General features: G+C 40.3%; 1 protein-coding gene across 4 annotated transcripts in view; it reads right to left on the reverse strand.

Moving 5' to 3' along the window:
* Nucleotides 1–517: 517 nt before the first annotated feature.
* The window catches only part of FAAP24 (FA core complex associated protein 24), a 61,387-nt gene continuing 37,538 nt past the window's right edge, over nucleotides 518–24,366 (reverse strand). For 3 of the 4 annotated variants that reach the window (XM_053701578.1, XM_053701570.1, XM_053701588.1), the window contains exons 2-5: nucleotides 22,526–22,674; nucleotides 16,156–16,295; nucleotides 15,364–15,516; nucleotides 518–1,157 (exon numbers count right to left, since the gene is read on the reverse strand). In XM_053701578.1, coding sequence (XP_053557553.1) covers nucleotides 909–1,157; nucleotides 15,364–15,516; nucleotides 16,156–16,295; nucleotides 22,526–22,637 — 654 coding nt within the window. In that variant the 5' untranslated portion in view covers nucleotides 22,638–22,674 and the 3' untranslated portion in view covers nucleotides 518–908. The remainder of the gene's footprint in view (nucleotides 1,158–15,363; nucleotides 15,517–16,155; nucleotides 16,296–22,525; nucleotides 22,675–24,366) is intronic. The other variant, XM_053701597.1, reaches the window with a different exon arrangement.

The raw sequence follows: 24,366 nt of genomic DNA on the forward strand, positions 1-24,366 counted from the left end.
TGTAAATTATAAAGTTGTTATAAATTGCATGCCCTGTCTGAATCATGAAAGTTTAATTTTGACTAGACTGTACCTTTAAGTTTAATCTTGAATTTACTGTCCTTTTAAAATATTTCTAGTGACACAAAATGTGTAACATTTCCTATGCTTCTTACTTCACATTTTATATGGCTGCTCTTCTGGAGTCCTTGGAGCTTCACATTCCTATACAAATAATACATTTGCATTTTCATCTGAAAATCAAAAGAACACTAAGGGAATCTCAGAGTCAAAAGTTGGGAGTTGCTGCTCTATAAACTGAACTATTTCCTATTCACTCTCTACCAGCTCCTAAATTACCACTGCCAGAAAAATTTGATGGCTCTCCTGTTGAATGTCGAGGATTCTTAAACCAATGCCGCCTCCATTTTAAGAACGGTCCTTCTACTTTCCATTCATCCTCCTCCCAGATAACCTTCATTTTTGTACCATTAGCAATTACCAAATGTTGATACAGCAATAAAAGCACATTTTAAACTTTTGATATTTTCCCCAAATACACTTTATTATAGAAATGTTCAAAAATGACAAACAGTTAACACTGTAAAGGTAACTTAGTGGTTGCAAACAATTTAATGAATGTTTTATAGGATATGGATTATTCAGGAGAAATAATACATTTAATAAAGCAACAAGAGGGTAAAAAAGTTGGGCAGGGACTTGTATCTGCCAGATCTAATTGACAAAAATAGTTATGCTGACCAATTCAAGCATATTAATGTACTGCCAGAGGTAGAAAGGAAAGAGGGCCTTACATTAAAAAGACTTGCCCAACCTCAACGTATAACACAAATAAAGACAGCTTCTCTGGAAGATATTCTTAATTACTCCATTGATTTGCCATAGAAATAAGATTGCTGGTCCCGCTGTCATTGAGTTTGTCTAAAAAATGAATGAACCTGACTTGCAATGCCCCGTCCCACTGCAGTTTCCAGCTCTGTCACAGAGGCGTTAGCAAGCTGGTTGATACTTGGGAAATACAACAGGAGCTGCTGTGCTTTCACCTTTCCGACTCCTGGAATTTTCTGTACAGTCTGTAGAATGGATGGTTCTGAAAGTTGTGAACGCTTTTTAAGAATGAAAGGGTTACTGTTCCCTTCTTTACTACGTTCTTGAACCTAAAAAGGATAGGAAAATAAAAGTTAAGACATCTCAACTTTAAATACATCAACAAATGCATGCATTAAGATCCAACTTTCACAGTCTAGCAACCTGTCTTTAGCTTAATACAGAATATATAAAATATTAGAGGCCTGGGTAAGGCAAGGCTTCACAAGTCCTGGTTCCTAAAACGTTATCTATGTAGAATAATTCAAAATGCTGTGAGACATATATCATATGAAATGTCTTAAAAAATAATCTTTTCATTGATCCTCTTAAGTCTCAAATATATTTATCAATCCCAATGTAATCTGCTATTTGCTGAAATGAGGAAACTTGTTTGTTATTTTAGCAATTTAAATTTCCTCTAAAAAAACAGAATTTCTTTCCAGATATGGAGAGTCCACAACGTCATCAATTACTAGTGGGAATATCACTCCTGGCCAGCAGGAGGAGGCAAAGAGCACCACAGCATCTGTTAAGTGTCACTCCCCTACCCACAATCCTATTGTAGAGGTGCCTGAGGTTTAGTCAAAATTAACTGTCTTAAATAAGGTTGGGGTCGTGGACTCTCCATATCCGGAAAGAAAGACATTTATCAGGTAAGCATTGATATGGAGAGTCCACAACGTCATCAATTACTAGTTTGAACCAATACCCAAGCTAGAGGACACAGATGACTAGGGAAGGAAAACAAGACAGGCAGACCTAAACAGAAGGAACCACCGCTTTTAGAACCTTTCTCCCAAAAGAAGCCTCATCCGAGGCAAAAGTATCAAATTTGGAAAGTTTGGAAAAAGTATACAGAGAGGATCAAGTTGCAGCCTTGCAAATCTGTTCCACAGAAGCTTCATTTTAGAAAACCCAAGAAGAGGAGACAGTCTTTGTGGAATGAGCTGCAATTCTCTCAGGAGGCTGCTGACCAGCAGTCTCATAAGCAAAACGGATTATACTTCTCAACCAGATGGAAAGAGAAGTAGCCTTCTGATCTTTACGCTTTCCAGAGAAACAAACAAACAGGGCAGAGGACTGGCAAGAATCCTTAGTCGCTTGAAAACAGAATTTTAAAGCACGCACAATATCTAAGTTGTGCAACAAACGATCCTTATGAGAAGAAGGATTAGGACATAGAGAAGGAACAACAATTTCTATTTGAAACCACTTTAGGGAGAAATCCCAACATAGTATGCAGGACCGCCTTATCCGCATGAAAGGTAAGGCGAATTACACTGCAAAGCCGAGACCTCTGAGACTCTTCAAACAGAAGAGATAGCAACAAGAAACAAAACCTTCCAAGATAACAACTTAATATCTATGGCATGCATTGGCTCAAACGGAGCCTGCTGCAAAAATTTAAGAACAAGGTTAAGGCTCCAAGGAGGTTTAAACACAGGCCTGATTCTGACCAGGGCCTGGCAAAAAGAATGAACATCTGAAACGTCTGCCAGACGCTTGTGTAACAAAATAGATGATGTAAAAATCTGACCTTTCAGAGAACGGACTGACAATCCTTTCTCTAGACCTTCCTGGAGAAAATACAAAAATGCTAGAAATCCTGACCCTACTCCAAGAGTTGCCTTTAGATTCACACCAATAAAAGTATTTATGCCATATATCTTATGGTAAATCTTAACAGGCTTGCGAGCCTGGATCATGGTCTCAATGACCGACTCAGAAAATCCACGCTTAGACAGAACTAAGCATTCAATCGCCAAGCAGTCAGCTTCAGAGAAACAAGATTTGGATGGAGGAATGGACCCCGAGTTAGAAGGTCCTTCCTCAGAGGTAACCTCCAAGGAGGCAGAGATGACATCTTCACTAGGTCTGCATACCAGATCCTGTGAGGTCATGCAGGAGCTATTAGAATTACTGACGGTCTCTCCTGTTTGATACAAGCAATGACTCATGGAAGGAGCGCAAACTGAGGAAACAGGTATGCTAGACCGAAATCCCAAGGAACCGCCAGAGCATCTATCAGGACAGCCCGCGGATCTCTTGACCTTGAACCGTACCTTGGAAGTTTGGCGTTCTGCCGAGACGCCATCAGATCTAGCTCCGGCACCTCCCATTTGAGGGTTAACCTGGAGAACATCTCCGGATGGAGAGCCCACTCCCCAGGATGAAATGTCTGTCTGCTCAGGAAATCTGCTTCCCAGTTGTCCACTCCTGGAATGTGGATGGCAAATAGACAACAATTGTGAGCTTCCACCCACTGATTAATCCGAGCCACCTCCTTCATGACTAAGGAACTCTGAGTTCCTCCCTGGTGGTTGATGTAAGCCACTGAGGTGATGTTGTCTGAATGGAACCTGATAAACTGGGCTAAGGAAAATTGAGGCCAAGCCATCAGAGCATTGTAAACCACTCAACTCCAAGATATTTATGGTGAGAGCAGACTCCTCCCAAGTCCATAGTCCCTGTGCCTTTAACGGGTCCCAGAATGCTTCCCCAGCCTAGCTGGCTGGCGTCCGTGGTTACAATCACCCAATAAGGTCTCTGGAAGCATGTGCCCTGAGACAGATGCTCCTGAGAAAGCCACCACGGAAGAGAGTCTCTTGTCGACTGGTCTAGATCTACCCTCGGAGACAAATCCAAATGGTCTCCGTAACATTGTCTGGAGCATGCATAACTGCAGAGCTCTCAAATGGAATCAAGCAAAGGGAATAATGTCCATGGAAGCGACCATCAGACCAATTACCTCCATACATTGAGCCACTGATGGCCGAACAGTAGACTGTAGAGAGAGGCAAGAGGAAAGAATTTTGGACCTTTGTCAAAAAAATTTTCATAGATAGGAAATCTATTATGGTCCCTAAGAAAACTACCCTTGTAGTTGGAACAAGGGAACTATTTTCGTAATTCACTTTCCATCAGTGGGAACGTAGAAAAGACAACAGGATCTCTGTATGAGTTTGCTTGTTGAAAAGATGGTGCCTGAACCAATATGTCGTCTAGGTAAGGCGCTACTGCAATTCCCTGGGACCTGATCACTGCCAAGAGAGCCCCGAGAACCTTTGAGAAAATTCTGGGAGCTGTGGCAAGGCCGAATGGAAGAGCCACAAACTGAAAGTGTTTGTCTAGTAAGGCGAATCTCAGGAACTTGTGATGACCCTTGTGGATGGGAACATGAAGATACGCGTCCTTCAGGTCTATGGTGGTCATGAACTGACCCTCTTGGAGCAAAGGAATAATGGAATGAATGGTTTCCATTTTTAAGGACGGCACTCTGAGAAACTTGTTGAGACACTTTAGGTCTAGAATAGGTCAAAAAAGTTCCCTCTTTTTTGGGAACCACGAACAGATTTGAATAGAATCCTAGGCCCTGTTCCTGAACTGTAACTATCACTCCCAGGGAGGAAAGGTCCTGAACACAGTTCAAGAATGCCTCTCTTTATCTGGTCTGTAGATAATCTTGAGAGGTGGAACCTGCCCCTGGGAGGAAAAGTTTTGAATGATATTCTGTAACCCTGAGATACTATTTCCACAGCCCAGGGGATCTGGGACATCTCGTATACATTCTTGACAAAACAGAGAAAGCCTGCCCCCCACTTGATCCAAACCCGGATCAGGGGCAAAATCTTCATGCTGACTTAGACTCAGCTGTGGGTTTCTTTGATTGCTTCCCCTTGTTCCAAGAGTGGGTTTCCAAGAAGACTTGTACTGTTCCTGCTTGGAAGAGTAAGGCTTTCCTTTGAAGTTACGAAAGGAACGAAAATTGCTTTGATGTCCTTTAGATCTGTTCTTTTTGTCTTGAGGAAGAAAAGACCCTTTTCCACCCGTAATTTTACTAGGTCTTACCTTGTAGGGAAGCGCCAGAAGCTTGGACTTAGAGGTAACATCGGCTGACCAAGATTTTAGCCACAACGCCCTGCGGGCTAGGACAGTGAAGCCAGATATCTTGGGTCCCAGTCTAATAAACTTGCATGGTAGCATCAGAAATAAAGGAATTGGCTAGTTTGAGAGCCTTAATCTTGGATCTTCTCCAAAGGAGTCTTTACCAAAATAGACTCAGACAAGGTGCCGCACTTGACACAGTGGCAAAACAAACTGCAGGTTGCCATTGAAGACCTTGATGAACATACATCTTTTTCAAATAAGCTTCTAGCTTCTTGCCCATGAGATCCTTAAAGGAGCAGCTATCCTCTATAGGGATTGTAGTTCTCTTAGCCAGAGTAGAAATGGCCCTTTCTACTTTAGGCACCATGCGCCATGAATCTTTAATGCAGTCAGCAACAGGAAACATCATTTTAAAGACAGGAGACTGGGAGAAAAATATTGCTGGCTTCTCCCATTCCTGTGAAATAATCTCTGTCGCACGGTCTGGAACAGGAAACACTTCCACAGAGGAAGGAACATCATAGTATTTCTTAAGTTTACTAGATTTCTTAGGGTTGACAGCGACAGGAGTATTGGAGTCGTCCAAAGTAGCCAATATCTCCTTTAACAGTACACAAAGGTGTTCAAGCTTAAATATGAAGTTTACTTCTTCAGCATCAGATAAAATAATTATACTGTCCGAATCTGAGATTTCACCCTCAGAGAGTACCGACGTATCCTCCTCATCAGACTTATGGGGAAAGGCAACCTGTGTAGCAGTAGGTGGAACAGTAACCTTGTTATCTAAATCTCTAATTTTCCTCTTGCGTTTTCCCTTAAGTATAGGAAAAGCAGATAATGCTGCAGAAGATACCTGAGCAGCAATTTCTGCAGACAAATAAACTCTTCCAGGAGGCTGAGAGGAACTGCAGGGCACTGCATATGACACCATTGAGGCTTGGGACGTTTGAGGAGAAAGGTGAGGCATTGCCTGAACAGCATCATCCTGGGAGACATTAGGCTCAGAGGGCAACAATCTATTTTTATTCTCAAAAAACATAATTTATGTAATAACTTACCTGATAAATTCATTTCTTTCATATTAGCAAGAGTCCATGAGCTAGTGACGTATGGGATATACATTCCTACCAGGAGGGGCAAAGTTTCCCAAACCTCAAAATGCCTATAAATACACCCCTCACCACACCCACAATTCAGTTTAACGAATAGCTAAGAAGTGGTGTGATAAGAAAAGAGCGAAAGCATAAAAAATAAGGAATTGGAATAATTTTGCTTTATATAAAAAAATCATAACCACCACAAAAAAAGGGTGGGTCTCATGGACTCTTGCTAATATGAAAGAAATGAATTTATCAGGTAAGTTCTTACATAAATTATGTTTTCTTTCATGTAATTAGCAAGAGTCCATGAGCTAGTGACGTATGGGATAATGAATACCCAAGATGTGGAACTTCCACACAAGAGTCACTAGAGAGGGAGAAATAAAATAAAGACAGCCAATTCCGCTGAAAAATAATAATAATCCACAACCCAAAACAAAAGTTTTTCATCTCAAAATAATGAAATTCTAAGCAGAAGAATCAAACTGAAACAGCTGCCTGAAGTACTTTTCTACCAAAAACTGCTTCAGAAGAAGAAAACACATCAAAATGGTAGAATTTAGTAAAAGTATGCAAAGAAGACCAAGTTGCTGCTTTGCAAATCTGATCAACCGAAGCTTCATTCCTAAACGCCCAGGAAGTAGAAACTGACCTAGTAGAATGAGCCGTAATTCTTTGAGGCAGGGAATTACCTGACTCTACATAAGCATGATGAATCAAAGACTTTAACCAAGACGCCAAAGAAATGGCGGAGGCCTTCTGACCTTTTCTGGACCCAGAAAAGATAACAAATAGACTAGAAGTCTTTCTAAAATCCTTAGTAGCTTCAACATAATATTTCAAAGCTCTTACTACATCCAAAGAATGTAAAGATTTCTCCTTTGAATTCTTAGGATTAGGACATAATGAAGGAACAACAATCTCTCTACTAATGTTGTTAGAATTCACAACCTTAGGTAAAAATTTAAATGAGGTTCGCAACACTGCCTTATCCTGATGAAAAATCAGAAAAGGAGATTCACAAGAAAGAGCAGATAACTCAGAAACTCTTCTAGCAGAAGAGATGGCCAAAAGGAACAGAACTTTCCAAGAAAGTAATTTAATGTCCAGAGAATGCATAGGTTCAAACGGAGGAGCTTGAAGAGCCCCCAGAACCAAATTCAAACTCCAAGGAGGAGAAATTGACTTAATGACAGGTTTGATACGAACCAAAGCCTGTACAAAACAATGAATATCAGGAAGAATAGCAATCTTTCTGTGAAAAAGAACAGAAAGAGCAGAAATTTGTCCTTTCAAGGAACTTGCAGACAAACCTTTATCCAAACCATCCTGAAGAAACTGTAAAATTCTAGGAATTCTGAATGAATGCCAGGAGAATTTATGAGATGAAGACCAAGAAATGTAAGCCTTCCAGACTCGATAATAAATCTTCCTAGACACAGATTTACGAGCCTGTAACATAGTATTAATTACTGAGTCAGAGAAACCTCTATGACTAAGAATCAAGCGTTCAATTTCCATACCTTCAAATTTAATGATTTGAGATCCTGATGGAAAAAAGGGCCTTGCGATAGAAGGTCTGGTCTTAACGGAAGAGTCCACGGTTGGCAAGTGGCCATCCGAATGAGATCCGCATACCAAAACCTGTGAGGCCATGCTGGAGCCACCAGCAGCACAAACGAACGTTCCATTAGAATTTTGGAAATCACTTTTGGAAGAAGAACTAGAGGCGGAAAGATATAGGCAGGATGATAATTCCAAGGAAGCGACAACGCATCCACTGCCTCCGCCTGAGGGTCCCTGGATCTGGACAGATACCTGGGAAGTTTCTTGTTTAGATGAGAGGCCATCAGATCTATTTCTGGAAGACCCCAGATTTGAACAATCTGAAGAAATACCTCTGGATGAAGGGACCATTCGCCCGGATGTAACGTCTGGCGACTGAGATAATCTGCTTCCCAATTGTCTACACCTGGGATGTGAACTGCAGAAATTAGACAGGAGCTGGATTCCGCCCATACAAGTATTCGAGAGACTTCTTTCATAGTCAGAGGACTGTGAGTTCCTCCTTGATGATTGACATATGCCACGGTTGTGACATTGTCTGTCTGAAAGCAAATAAACGATTCTCTCTTCAGAAGAGGCCAGGACTGAAGAGCTCTGAAAATCGCACAGAGTTCCAAGATGTTGATTGGTAATCTCGCCTCCTGAGATTCCCAAACTCCCTGCGCTGTCAGAGATCCCCATACAGCTCCCCAACCTGACAGACTCGCATCTGTTGAGATCACAGTCCAGGTTGGGCGAACAAAGGAAGCCCCTTGAACTAAATGATGGTGATCTATCCACCACGTCAGAGAGTGTCGTACATTGGGATTTAAAGGACCACTGTAAGTAAACATTATTCTTATTTTATTTTTTTTCCCCAACCTTTTCAAACTTATTTCAAATTGGAATGTATTTTCAATTCCCTACCTTATCGCCGTAATTCTAATTTAAAAATAAATATTTTTCCCAACCCACTCCATGGCTAGTTATCACTCCTAGCCAATCCGTTCTGCAAACCGCAGTTTGAAGATGGATACCGAAATTGCCATTGCGCATGCGCGGTATCTTGCAACGTCATCGTCAACGTCAGTAACTTCCAGAGCAGCTGAGACATACAAGACCCGCTCGATCGATGTGACATAGGAAGATCCGTCAGCGCATTGATAGGTAAGTAGTGTACAATCTCCCTAGTTATAACGAGCATCATGAACAATCTCAAATTTGGTCACGTTGTTGATGCTTCAAACTGAGATCGTTCCCTGCTGTACAGATAATAACGGGATTATTTTTTTTGTGTTGTGTGTAGAATGTCTGGATAGACGATGCAATCAATTGCAAATTTCAATGCGCATGCGTAGCTCCGTATCATCTAATGGCAATTGCGGCGTCATTTAGAGACAATGCGCATGCGCTTTTTTGACACTAATTTGTGCGCATGCGATTGACTGAGTAATTATATGCAAAACAATTGAAAACGATTGGTTATTTGAAACAGACACGTAGTGGGCTGGATTAGATGACGTGATTGCAGAACAATAAAAATCAGTTTTAAAAGTTTATTATGCTTCGTTTTCACAGAATTTTGGGTTTGTATATCTTACTGCATATTACATTATTGAAAATGTGTTTTTAATTTAAATATAAATCCGAAAGTTTGTAATCCTTTAAGGATATTAATTGTGATATCTTTGTATAATCCCTGCACCATTGGTTCAGCATACAAAGCTGAAGAGGTCGCATGTGAAAACGAGCAAAGGGGATCGCGTCCGATGCAGCAGTCATGAGACCTAGAATTTCCATGCACAAAGCTACCGAAGGGAATGATAGAGACTGAAGGTTTCGACAGGCTGAAACCAATTTCAGACGTCTTTTTTCTGTTACAGACAAGGTCATGGACACTGAATCTATCTGAAAACCCAAAAAGGTTACCTTTGTCTGAGGAATCAACGAACTCTTTGGTAAATTGATCCTCCAACCATGTTTTTGAAGAAACACAAGTTGATTTGTGTGAGATTCTGCAGAATGTAAAGACTGAGCAAGTACCAAGATATCGTCCAAATAAGGAAATACAGCAATACCCTGTTCTCTGATTACAGAGAGAAGGGCACCGAGAACCTTTGAAAAGATCCTTGGAGCTGTTGCTAGGCCAAACGGAAGGGCCACAAACTGGTAATGCTTGTCTAGAAAAGAGAATCTCAGAAACTGAAAGTGATCTGGATGAATCGGAATATGAAGATATGCATCCTGTAAATCTATTGTGGACATATAATGCCCTTGCTGAACAAAAGGCAGAATAGTCCTTATAGTTACCATTTTGAATGTTGGTATCCTTACATAACGATTCAATATCTTTAAATCCAGAACTGGTCTGAAGGAATTCTCCTTCTTTGGTACAATGAATAGATTTGAGTAAAACCCCAGACCCTGTTCCAGAACTAGAACAGGCACAATTACCCCGGCTGACTCTAGATCTGAAAACACATTTCAGAAATGCCTGAGCTTTCACTGGGTTTATTGGAATGCGAGAGAGAAAAAATCTCTTTGCAGGTGGCCTTACCTTGAAACCTATTCTGTACCCTTGAGAAACAATGTTCTGAATCCAAAGACTGTGAATCGAATTGATCCAAATGTCTTTGAAAAATCGTAACCTGCCCCCTACCAGCTGAGCTGGAATGAGGGCCGCACCTTCATGTGGACTTGGGAGCTGGTTTTGACTTTCTAAAAGGCTTGGTTTTATTCCAGATTGGAGAAGGTTTCCAGACAGAAACAGTTCCTTTAGGGGAAGGGTCAGGCTTCTGTTCCTTATTCTGACGAAAGGAACGAAAACGATTAGCAGCCCTGTATTTACCTTTAGATTTTTTATCCTGAGGCAAAAATGTTCCTTTCCCCCCAGTAACAGTGGAAATAATAGAATCCAACTGGGAACCAAATAATTTATTACCTTGGAAAGAAAGAGCAAGCAAAGTTGACTTAGAAGACATATCTGCATTCCAAGTTTTAAGCCATAAAGCTCTTCTAGCTAAAATAGCTAAAGACATATACCTGACATCAACTCTAATGATATCAAAGATGGCATCACAAATAAAGTTATTAGCATGTTGAAGAAGTTTAACAATGCTATGAGTATTATGGTCTGATACTTGTTGTGCTAAAGCCTCCAACCGAAAAGTGGAAGCGGCGGCAACATCAGCCAAAGAAATAGCAGGTCTAAGAAGATTACCTGAACATAAATAAGCTTTCCTCAGAAAGGATTCAATCTTCCTATCTAAAGGATCCTTAAAGGAAGTACTATCTGCCGTAGGAATAGTAGTACGTTTAGCAAGAGTAGAGATAGCCCCATCAACTTTATGGATTTTGTCCCAAAACTCTAATCTGTCAGATAGCACAGGATACAATTTCTTAAACCTTTGAGAAGGAGTAAATGAAGTACCCAAATTATTCCATTCCCTAGAAATTACTTCAGAAATAGCATCAGGGACAGGAAAAACTTCTGGAATAACCATAGGAGATTTAAAAACCGAATTTAAACGCTTAGTAGATTTAGTATCAAGAGGACTAGAATCCTCCATTTCTAAAGCGATTAAAACTTCTTTAAGTAAAGAGCGAATAAATTCCATCTTAAATAAATATGAAGATTTATCAGTGTCAATATCTGAGACAGAATCCTCTGAACCAGAAAAATCCTTATCAGAAACAGACAAATCAGAATTAGGACGGTCATTTAAAATTTCATCTGAAAAATGAGAAGTTTTAGAAGACCTTTTACGTTTATTGGAAGGAGAAATAACAGAGACACAGCCTTCCTAATAGATTTAGAAACAAATTTTCTTATATTAACAGGAACATCCTGAGTATTAGATGTTGAGGGAACAGCAACAGGTAATGGTATATTACTAATGTAAATACTATCTGCATTAGAAAGTTTATCATGACATTCATCACAAACTACAGCCGGAGGAACAGTTACCAAAAGTTTACAACAAATACACTTAACTTTGGTAGAACCAGCATCAGGCAGCGTTTTTCCAGAAGTAGATTCTGATCCAGGGTCAGTCTGAGACATCTTGCAATATGTAATAGAAAAAACAACATATAAAGCAAAATGATCAAATTCCTTAAATGACAGTTTCATGAATGGGAAAGAATGCCAATGAACAAGCCTCTAGCAACCAGAAGCAATGAAAAAATGTGACTGAAATAATGTGTAAAAAAGGTGGAGACAAAAATGACGCCCACATTTTTTAGCGCCAAAAAAGACGCCCATATTATTGGCTCCTAAAATTTTTTGGCGCCAAGAATGACGCCACATCCGGAACGCCGACATTTTTGGCGCAAAACGTCAAAAAAATGACATAATCACGAACAACTTCCGTCGTCAAGAATGACGCCGGAAATGACAACAGATATTTTCTTTTTTTTTTTTGCGCCAAAAAAATCAGCGCCAAGAATGACGCAATAAATTGAAGCATTTTCAGCCCCCGCGAGCCTAACGGCCCACAGGGAAAAAAGTCAATTTGAAAAAATTTTTAAGGAAATAAATAAATTGAATATTCATATGCATTAACCCAAATATGAAACTGACTGTCTGAAATAAGGAATATTGATCATCCTGAATCAAGGCAAATATAAGTTTAAAGACATAAATTTAGAACTTTACGTATAAAGTGCCCAACCATAGCTTAGAGTGTCACAAAAAATAAGACTTACTTACCCCAGGACACTCATCGACATATAGTAGATAGCCAAACCAGTACTGAAACGAGAATCAGTAGAGGTCATGGTATATAAGAGTATATCGTCGATCTGAAAAGGGAGGTAAGAGATGAATCTCTACGACCGATAACAGAGAACCTATGAAATAGATCCCGTAGAAGGAGACCATTGAATTCAAATAGGCAATACTCTCTTCACATCCCTCTGACATTCACTGCACTCTGAGAGGAAAACCGGGCTCCAGCCTGCTGCGAAGCGCATATCAACGAAGAATCTAGCACAAACTTACTTCACCACCTCCACGGGAGGCAAAGTTTGTAAAAACTGAATTGTGGGTGTGGTGAGGGGTGTATTTATAGGCATTTTGAGGTTTGGGAAACTTTGCCCCTCCTGGTAGGAATGTATATCCCATACGTCACTAGCTCATGGACTAATTACATGAAAGAAATTGTGGTTAAGCGTGCATAACAGAATTGCATGGGCATAACAATTTGTGCATTTAGGCATAGCAAGCATTTAGTAAAAGACACACAGTCTTGCTCCATGTCCATATATCAGCCACATAAAAAAACGTAAAAAAAAAACAAAAAACTTTTTTCTTTTAATTTTATGTAACCTTTAATACTGTCTCTTTAAAAAGAAAAGACCAATTTTTCTCAAGCGTTTGAGCATTATATACTCTAAATAAGCAAAACTAACAGAGACCTCTACACCTCAGCTTTGACTGAGGTGTCTCACCTGACCTCCGGATTATCAATCCTAGGATTCCCAAAGTACAGAAGACGACACAGACCTCCTGCTGACCAAGGGAAGCTTGCAATGTCGGAAAAGACGCCGCTCCACTTACAACTAAAAGCGGAAGAGCGGGTCACATGACCATCCGGCTGACACAATTGAACAGCTAAAAATGAAAGCTAGCGTATAGAAAAACCTCCCCAGCTTGAATCCGTGTCTAGCAGTCAAAACACCAAACATACCTGCATCTCATGAGGAGGATATTAAAGTCATATTCATTTTAAAAGTGAAATAAAAACGTTACTCCCGCAAGAGTGTGTTTTTGAAGAAACACAAAACCTACTTCCAATAATGAGCCACAATGAAATAAAGGTTAAAAACTGTCATTAACCCTTTAGTCTCCTATCACATGACCAGTGCCTGCACCCTGCCAGAAAATATCCTATCCCAACAGGATATAAAATGTCCCCAGAAATTGCAGCTAATCCCTCCCCACATGGAAGGACACATACTCTTTACAGAGACCTTTAGTAAAAAGAAAGTAAACCTACTCTGGCTTTCTATAACTAGGGCAGCAATATGTTAGGGACAGAGCAAGGACCACCTCAGTACTTCCTAACTGCTTAAAAGCAACCACTACTCTACTGAAAATATTAAAGTGGACTAAGCTAAACCCAAATCCTTGCTTGCAGGGAAAAGTACCCAAAAAAGGAATTAATTTCTTCAGACACCAAACTTCACCTCCTCCATTGACAGAGGCAAAGAGAATGACTAGGGATTATGGGTATGGGAGTGACACTTAACAGCTTTGCTGTGATGCTCTTTGCCTCCTCCTGCTGGCCAGGAGTGATATTCCCACTAATAAATGATGACGTTGTGGACTCTCCATATCTTATTGAAGAAAAGTTAACTCCGAAAACAATAAAAAAATTATATATTTTAAAAAGACAATGGTCTAGCACATATAAATTTAATTCCTTGAAAATTAGCAACTCTACAGGAATAGAAGGTCTACATATTCCGGACTACAGTTTAAAAAATGGCTTCTTGCTGGTTGTATGTGAGAGGCCACCAACCAGGAACAAACATCTCAGTAGTTTGCTCTATGGCTATTTACCACCTGGGAGCAGCCTTGTTTAGCCCAATTGTGCTTTTCAAAAGAGGAGAACTTTCCCTAAATATATCAGTTTGATCCCACCTAAAAAGGTCAGTCTGGGGAGGGGTGTTGGTTCAGTGACCCAAGATGGCCACAATTTCACAAGCTGCCTAGGAGATTAAATGTAATCCACCAATTACTACATCCATTTTAAGGTTTTTACAACTGCAATTAATATTTCCTGACAAGCTATAACAGAGAATAGAATTATGCAGCTATTAGACAGCTTGCTGTCTGAATTACCCTAGCACTGTGGACCGGATCACTGAGGCCTGAGGCAGTGGCCTTTATTCTTCTCTGCAGTGGAAGCTGCACTGTACACTACTTTTTATATCAATACCTGCCTCACATAACAGATTGGCAAATATGGAGGGGATTAAGACACAGATGACAACGCAGGACATAGAGCATTTCCAGTCCTCTGAAGACCTCTATAATAAATTGGAACAGATGTTGATTGCTGCATTTCAAAAGATCCTGTGGAGATCCACAACTGATGCGAATAATTGCCCTAAGTATTGCCCTAATCATGTTGCAAACTTTGAGCGGCCCTCTTGCAAAGCGGGGGAATGTGCAACAGCTACATTGCATGTGGTGGAAGACATGGCAATACTGTGTTACGTTTCATCTGATTTGCCAGCACAAGACTCATGGACAGGTATGAGCACAGAACAAGTGGCCTCAACATCTTGGACTATCTAATAAGGAAATAGAGGTGTGGGATAATTTGTGACCGTCACTATATAAGTTATGTTGATATCTTGGTTAGAATTCCACAATGCTAATACTTTTAAGTAATTGTTATGTTCCTCTGCTATGTTTATCTTAGCATATATAGTATAATATAGTATAATAGTATAATACTCAGATAAAGGATAACACATTGCGAGTTATAATCCCTTCTGTGGCAGTTTTAATTATACTGTGCATCTTTCCCAATGTTTCTAGACTTGCTTAGAGAATACCACTGTTACACTGAAATGTTTTAAGTAATTCTATAACATACACTAATAAAATAATATTATATGGATCAAGACCTGACCAAAAAAAATCAAATCCACAAACACATTTGTGTAGCTCACACTAATTTTTGCTATGCATTTAAAAAAAAAAAAAAAAAAAAAGTACCATACTCACTAGATGAAAAATAAGTTGAGCGGCTTCACTTTGATTGGTCACAGGGAGTAATGACATTCCAAGTTCAAGCACAACAAAGTTCTGCACAGGAGGAAAATACTGGTCACTTAGTCGTGTTTTCTCCACTATCACAATGCTGCTCAGATTACAAGCCTTTAATATTAAACAGAGTCTGGTTTTAAACATAATAATATTCTCTACATAATTCTCTACATAATTCTCTCTCTCTCTCTCTCTATTACAGTGCAATCTGTGTCTCAGTGCTATAGTCTGGCAAATTTTACTACAGTAATTGTCACTATTTTTACAGGTACAGTATTTATTGAATACTAATTGAATACTGTGCTGTGCTAGTGTTAAACTAAAACTTAGCGCTATTGCACCCATAATATATGTTAGTTCAAACATGGTTTCAAGTTTTTAAACACACTGGCAAGTGCAAATAAAGCTAAAACTGCCTTGTTTCACTTTGAGGCGGTTTTCACTTTACAGCGGGGCTCCAGTCCATAACCCGCTGTATGAGCGGGGTATACCTGTATATATAATACTGTTATCTTAAACTAATGTTAGAAAGTTGTACAAATATTTGAAATTCAAAACAAATTAATGAGTTCAAATTTGTTTCATTTTTTTGAATGTTGCAAAACATTTGCCGATCCCTAGTCAGCTACCCATCACATATGTCTGGCACAAACTTACATTTTAATTGGTATTTTGTATTGTATTGTATAAATTTGGATTTTACATATTATTAAAAAATATATATAATATTTAGGTGAGTGTAATACCTACTTTTCTAAAACGAACAAGTCTCCTTTTAAAGGCGCTTCCAGACACTAAGTCACTTTCTGATATATAAAGTATACAAGTTCTTTTGGGGAGATGGAAATCCACTAATCCCAATCCATCTTCAAACACAAGCTTCACTTTTCCTAGAAAGAGGAAGAAATAAAATACTTATTACTTAATATCTACTGCATACGTAAATACCAGCAGTATAGAATCTTAGCTAGAAGAACTGAAAGATTATATGCTAAATATTTAACAGAAACAGGTTTGTTCCAATAAAAACAGAATTTATGCTTACCTGATAAATTACTTTCTCCAACGGTGTGTCCGGTCCACGGCGTCATCCATTACTTGTGGGAATATTCTCTTCCCTAACAGGAAATGGCAAAGAGCACAGCAAAAGCTGTCCATATAGCCCCTCCTTGGCTCCGCCCCCCCAGTCATTCGACCGACGGTTAGGAGAAAAAAAAAAAAAAGGAGAAACTATAGGGTGCTGTGGTGACTGTAGTGTATAGAGAATGAAATTTTTCAAACCTGATTAAAAAACCAGGGCGGGCCATGGACCGGACACACCGTTGGAGAAAGTAATTTATCAGGTAAGCATAAATTCTGTTTTCTCCAACATTGGTGTGTCCGGTCCACGGCGTCATCCATTACTTGTGGGAACCAATACCAAAGCTTTAGGACACGGATGAAGGGAGGGAGCAAATCAGGTTACCTAAACGGAAGGCACCACGGCTTGCAAGACCTTTCTCCCAAAAACAGCCTCCGAAGAAGCAAAAGTATCAAATTTGTAAAATTTGGCAAAAGTGTGCAGAGAAGACCAAGTCGCTGCCTTACATATCTGATCAACAGAAGCATCGTTCTTGAAGGCCCATGTGGAAGCCACAGCTCTAGTGGAGTGAGCTGTGATTCGTTCAGGCAGTCTCATAAGCCAATCGGATAATGCTTTTCAGCCAGAAAGACAGAGAGGTAGCCGTAGCTTTTTGTCCTCTCCTCTTACCAGAGTAAACGACAAACAAAGATGAGGTTTGTCTAAAATCCTTAGTTGCTTCTAAATAGAACTTTAAAGCATGAACTACATCTAAATTGTGTAACAAACGTTCCTTCTTTGAAACTGGATTCGGACACAGAGAAGGAACAACCATTTCCTGGTTAATATTCCTGTTGGAAACAACTTTCGGAAGAAAACCAGAAAACCAAAATGACCTTATCTGCATGGAACACCAGATAGGGTGGATTACACTGCAAAGCAGATAATTCAGAAACTCTTCTTGCAGAAGAAATAGCAACCAAAAACAGAACTTTCCAAGATAGTAACTTGATATCTATGGAATGTAGAGGTTCAAACGGAACCCCTTGAAGAACTGAAAGAACTAAATTTAGACTCCAAGGAGGAGTCAAAGGTCTGTAAACAGGCTTGATTCTGACCAAAGCCTGTACAAAAGCTTGTATATCTGGCACAGCTGCCAGTCGTTTGTGTAACAAGACAGATAAAGCAGAAATCTGTCCTTTTAGAGAACTCGCTGACAATCCCTTATCCAAACCTTCTTGAAGAAAGGAGAGGATCTTAGGAATTTTAATCTTACTCCAGGAGAATCCCTTGGATTCACACCAACAGATATATCTTTTCCATATTTTATGGTAAATCTTTCTAGTCACAGGTTTTCTGGCTTGGACCAGAGTATCTATCACAGAATCTGAAAACCCACGCTTGGATAAAATCAAACGTTCAATTTCCAAGCAGTCAGCTGTAGAGAAACTAGATTTGGATGTTCGAATGGACCTTGTATTAGAAGATCCTGTCTCAAAGGTAGCTTCCATGGTGGAGCCGATGACATATTCACCAGGTCTGCATACCAAGTTCTGCGTGGCCACGCAGGAGCTATCAGAATCACTGAGGCCTTCTCCTGTTTGATCCTGGCTACAAGCCTGGGGAGGAGAGGGAACGGTGGAAACGCATAAGCTATTTTGAACGACCAAGGCGCCACTAATGCATCCACTAGAGTCGCCTTGGGATCCCTGGATCTGGACCCGTAGCAAGGAACCTTGAAGTTCTGACGGGACGCCATCAGATCCATGTCTGGAATGCCCCATAATTGAGTCAACTGGGCAAACTCCTCCGGGTGGAGTTCCCACTCCCCCGGATGGAAAGTCTGACGACTCAGGTAATCCGCCTCCCAGTTGTCTACTCCTGGGATGTGGATTGCAGATAGGTGGCAGGAGTGATCCTCCGCCCATTTGATGATTTTGGATACCTCTCTCATCGCCAAGGAACTCTTTGTTCCCCCCTGATGATTGATGTAAGCTACAGTCGTCATGTTGTCCGACTGGAATCTTATGAATCCGGCCTTCGCTAGTTGAGGCCAAGCCTGGAGAGCATTGAATATCGCTCTCAGTTCCAGTATGTTTATCGGGAGAAGAGACTCTTCCCGAGACCATAGACCCTGAGCTTTCAGGGAGTCCCAGACCGCGCCCCAGCCTAATAGACTGGCGTCGGACGTGACAATGACCCACTTTGGTCTGCGGAAACTCATTCCCTGAGACAGGTGATCCTGGGACAACCACCAACGGAGTGAGTCTCTGGTTATCTGGTCTACTTGAATCTTTGGGGACAAGTCTGTATAATCCCCATTCCACTGCTTGAGCATGCACAGTTGTAATGGTCTTAGATGAATTCGAGCAAAAGGAACTATATCCATTGCTGCCACCATCAACCCTACTACTTCCATGCACTGAGCTATGGAAGGCTGTAGAATAGAGAGAAGAACTTGACAAGCGTTTCGAAGCTTTGACTTTCTGACTTCTGTCAAGAAGATCTTCATTTCTAAAGAATCTATTATTGTTCCCAAAAAGGGAACTCTTGTCGACGGATACAGGGAACTCTTTTCTACGTTCACCTTCCACCCGTGAGATCTGAGAAAGGCTAGAACGATGTCTGTATGAGCCTTTGCCTTGGAAAGAGACGACGCTTTAATTAGAATGTCGTCCAGGTAAGGTGCCACTGCAATGCCCCTTGGTCTTAGAACCGCTAGAAGAGACCCGAGCACTTTTGTGAAAATTCTGGGAGCAGTGGCTAGTCCGAATGGAAGAGCCACGAACTGATAATGTTTGTCCAGAAAGGCGAACCTTAGGAACTGATGATGATGATCTTTGTGGATAGGAATATGTAGATACACATCCTTTAAATCCAAGGTAGTCATATATTGACCCTCCTGGATTGCAGGTAAAATTGTTCGAATGGTTTCCATTTTGAACGATGGAACTCTGAGAAATTTGTTTAGAATTTTTAAATCCAGAATTGGTCTGAAGGTTCGCTCTTTTTTGGGAACTACAAACAGATTTGAGTAAAACCCCTGACCTTGTTCCACAGTTGGAACTGGGTGTATCACTCTCATCTTTAACAGGTCTTCTACACAATGCAAGAATGCCTGTCTCTTTATTTGGTTTGAAGATAAGTGAGAAATGTGGAACCTTCCCCTTGGGGGTAGTTCCTTGAATTCTAGAAGATAACCCTGAGAGACTATTTCTAGTGCCCAGGGATCCTGAACATCTCTTGCCCAACCCTGAGCAAACATTGAGAGTCTGCCCCCTACTAGATCCGGTCCCGGATCGGGGGCTACCCCTTCATGCTGTTTTGGTAGCAGCAGCAGGCTTCTTGGCTTGTTTACCCTTGTTCCAGCCTTGCATTGGTTTCCAAGCTGGTTTAGTCTGGGAAGCGTTACCCTCTTGTCTAGAGGCTGCAGAGTTAGAAGCTGGTCCGTTCCTGAAGTTGTGAAAGGAACGAAAATTGGACTTATTCTTAGCCTTGAAAGGCCTATCTTGTGGGAGGGCATGGCCCTTTCCCCCAGTGATATCTGAAATAATTTCCTTCAATTCTGGCCCAAAAAAGGGTCTTACCTTTGAAAGGAATATTAAGCAATTTTGTCTTGGAAGATACATCCGCCGACCAAGACTTTAGCCAGAGCGCTCTACGCGCCACAATTGCAAACCCTGAATTTTCCGCCGCTAACCTCGCTAACTGCAAAGCGGCGTCTAAAATAAAGGAATTAGCTAACTTAAGTGCGTGAATTCTGTCCATGACCTCCTCATATGGAGTCTCCCTACTGAGCGACTTTTCCAGTTCCTCGAACCAGAACCACGCCGCTGTAGTGACAGGAATAATGCACAAAATAGGTTGAAGGAGGTATCCTTGCTGTACAAAAATCTTTTTAAGCAAGCCCTCCAATTTTTTATCCATAGGATCTTTGAAAGCACAATTGTCCTCAATGGGAATGGTCGTGCATTTGGCTATTGTAGAAACCGCCCCCTCGACCGTAGGGACTGCCATGTGTCCTTCCTGGGGTCAACCATGGGGAACAATTTCTTAAATATAGGAGGAGGGACAAAAGGTATGCCTGGCTTCTCCCACTCCTTATTCACAATGTCCGCCACCCTTTTAGGTATCGGAAAGGCATCAGGGTGCACCGGGACCTCTAGGAACTTGTCCATCTTGCACAATTTTTCTGGGATGACCAGATTGTCACAATCATCCAGAGTAGATAGCACCTCCTTAAGTAATGCGCGGAGATGCTCTAATTTAAATTTAAATGTCACAACATCAGGTTCTGCCTGCTGAGAAATTCTTCCTGTATCAGAAATTTCTCCATCTGACAAACCCTCCCTCACTGCCACTTCAGACTGGTGTGAGGGTATGACAGATAAATTATCATCAGCGCCCTCCTGCTCTACAGTGTTTAAAACAGAGAAATCGCGCTTTCTCTGAAATGCTGGCATTTTGGATAAAATATTAGCTATGGAGTTATCCATTACTGCCGTCAATTGTTGCATAGTATCAAGCATTGGCGCGCTAGAAGTACTAGGGGTCGCCTGCACGGGCATAACTGGTATAGACACAGAAGGAGAGGATGCAGAACTATCCCTACTTCCTTCATCTGAAGAATCATCCTGGGCAACCTTACTAAATGTGACAGTACTGTCCTTACTTTGTTTGGACGCTATGGCACAATTATCACATACATTTGAAGGAGCAACCACCTTGGCCTCCATACATACAGAACATGACTTATCTGAAGGTACAGATATGTTAAACAGGCTTAAACTGGTTAATAAAGCACAAAAACCGTTTTTAAACAAAACCGTTACTGTCTCTTTAAATGTTAAACAGGGCACACTTTATTACTGAATATGTGAAAAACTATGAAGGAATTATCCAAACTTTACCAAAATTTCACCACAGTGTCTTAATGCATTCAAAGTATTGCACCCCAATTTTGAAGCTGTTAACCCTTAAAATGCGGAAACCGGAGCCGTTTTGCAATTTAACCCCACTACAGTCCCAGCCACAGCCTTTGCTGCGACTTCACTTATCCCAGGGGGTTATACAATACCAATTCCAGCCTTCTAGAAACGTTTTCTGTGGATACCAGACCCTCTCACATGCAGCTGCATGCACTGCACTCAAAAGAAACGGTGCAATAATGGCGCGAAAATGAGGCTCTGCCTACTACAGAGAAAGGCTCTTCCTGACTGGGAAGGTGTCTTAACTAGTGCCTGGCGATAAAAACGTTCCCCAAATATTAAAAAGTTTGAAATCCACTTCAAAACCTTAATAATAACTTAAATAAACAATCGATTTAGCCCTTAAAAGTGTCCACCAGTTATTAGCCCATAATAAGCCCTTTATTCTATCTGAGTCTAAGAAAATGGCTTACCGATCCCCATGAGGGAAAATGACAGCCTTTCAGCATTACACAGTCTTGTTAGAAAAATGGCTAGTCATACCTTGAACAGAAAAGTCTGCAAACTGTTCCCCCCAACTGAAGTTCTCTAGGCTCAACAGTCCTGCGTGGGAACAGCAATTGATTTTAGTTACTGCTGCTAAAATCATACTCCTCTTTTAAACAGAACTCTTCATCTCTTTCTGTTTCAGAGTAAATAGTACATACCAGTACCATTTAAAAATAACAAACTTTTGATAGAAGAATAAAAAACTACAACTAAACACCACATACTCTTCACCATCTCCGTGGAGATGCTACTTGTTCAGAGCGGCAAAGAGAATGACTGGGGGGGGGCGGAGCCAAGGAGGGGCTATATGGACAGCTTTTGCTGTGCTCTTTGCCATTTCCTGTTAGGGAAGAGAATATTCCCACAAGTAATGGATGACGCCGTGGACCGGACACACCAATGTTGGAGAAAAAATGATTAATTCTGTGGTCAAATTTAGTGCCATGTCAAACCATCAGAAAACGTATTACCCGTTGTTTTCAAGTTGTAAACAAAGCTAAAGACTTGCTAAAAGCATTTTGTGAGGAAAACTCCTAATGGGTTAAATGAAAATTCTAGTAATCATTGGAGAAGGTTTTCTGACCTTGTAATAACTGAGCAAGTTCCGTCCCTCTCCATTTGTCGCTTCCAATTACATGTCCATAAGGTACCGAAGAAGCCCCTGCACGAATAGGAGTGCTCTCATTTGTTGCCATTCAAATTCTGCGCAGTACTATAGAACTCATCACTATCCTGCGGAAGACAGAATAACCTGTTATAAAGACCGAGGACAAAATAACAGTATTCATTTAAAATACAATTTATTAGCTTAAAGGGATATGTAACCCCCGAAAAAATTATTTTGATATTCAGACACAGCATACAATAAAAAAAAAAATTAATTCCAGTTTACTTCTATTAACAAATCTGCTTTGTACCCAGAGTATTCCTTGTTGAAGATACCTAGGTAGGTGACACTTACTGGAGCACTACATGGCAGGAAATAGTGCTGCCATCTACTGCTCTTGCAAATTGATAGCATTCTTGCAAAACTGCTGCCATATAGACATCTGTACCCTTCTGATCTAATAATCCTGCTGTAAAATTGAATGAATGAAAAACGTTGGGTTTTGTGTCCCTTTAATTATTTCAACCCAGACACACCATACACATTGTTCATACTCAGAGCTTCTATGCTGGCTTCCAATTCCATTTAAATCAGTAGATTTAGAAATAGAACATTTAAACTTGTTTTTTTAAATGTATGCTCTACCTGAATTATGAAACAAACATTTTGGACGTCATGTTCCTTTAAAAAAAAAAAAAAAAAAAATGTATCCACAATTATAAGCAAAGTAATATATATATATACACACACACATATACACTGCACTCTCAAACTGTTTAAAGGACAGTCAACACAAGTTTTTTTTTTTTTTGTGGTTTAAAAAAAAGATAGATAATCCCTTTATTACCCATTCCCCAGTTTTGCATAACCAACACAGTTATATTAATACACTTTTTACCTCTGTGATTACCTTGTATCTAAGCATCTTCTGACAGCCCCCTGATCACATGACATTTTATTTATTATCTATTGACTTTCATTTTAGCCAATTAGTGCATTGTCTGCCACAAGCCACGGGCGTGATCACAATGTTATCTATATGGCTGACATGAACTAGCTCTCCCCTGTTATGAAAAGCAAATAAAAAAGCATGTGATAAGAGGCAGCCTTAAAGGACATAGAAATTATCATATGAGCCTTCCTATGTTTAGCTTTCAACTAAGAATACCAAGAGAACAAAGCAAAATTGGTGATAAAAGTAAATTGGAAAGTTGTTTACAATTACATGCCCTATTTGAAACATGAAAGTTTTTTTTGGACTCGACTGTCCCTTTAACCCCAGACAGGTCTGGGTGCAAAGCCCATAGGGAAAATTACAAAACACAATTCCTCATTGGATTTTTGTTTATATGTGTTTACAGGAAAATATGTTCTTTTATACAATTCTTCTTAGGTTGTATATGTCTACTACATGTACATCAGTTCACATATTGCTTCTTTATATGTAAAGCTTTGTGTCTACATAGCATTAAAGTGAATGTAAATTTTGATGCTAAAAGTGCCCGGTTTTTAAAACTTTGATTAAAAACAGGGGCACTTTAATTCATCAAAATTTACATTTCACTCCTGTTGTGAAAAAATACTTACCTTTTAAACTTCACAGCAGCTCCAGCTTCCTCCGGTCTCACAAGCCAATTCTGATGTCAGAAATGATTGATAGGTCATCCTCCAATCACAGCTTCCCCCCCCCGGGGGAATCAGTGTCTGATTCAACGCTGTGATTGGAGGAAGCCGGATGCCTCATTTTAGACCCAGGAAGAGGCTTTGAAACGGGTGGAGGAAGCTGGAGCTGCTGTGAAGTTTAAAAGGTAAGTTTT

This window comes from Bombina bombina, chromosome 1, assembly GCF_027579735.1.
Source record: "Bombina bombina isolate aBomBom1 chromosome 1, aBomBom1.pri, whole genome shotgun sequence".
Taxonomy (NCBI): Eukaryota; Metazoa; Chordata; class Amphibia; order Anura; family Bombinatoridae; genus Bombina; species Bombina bombina.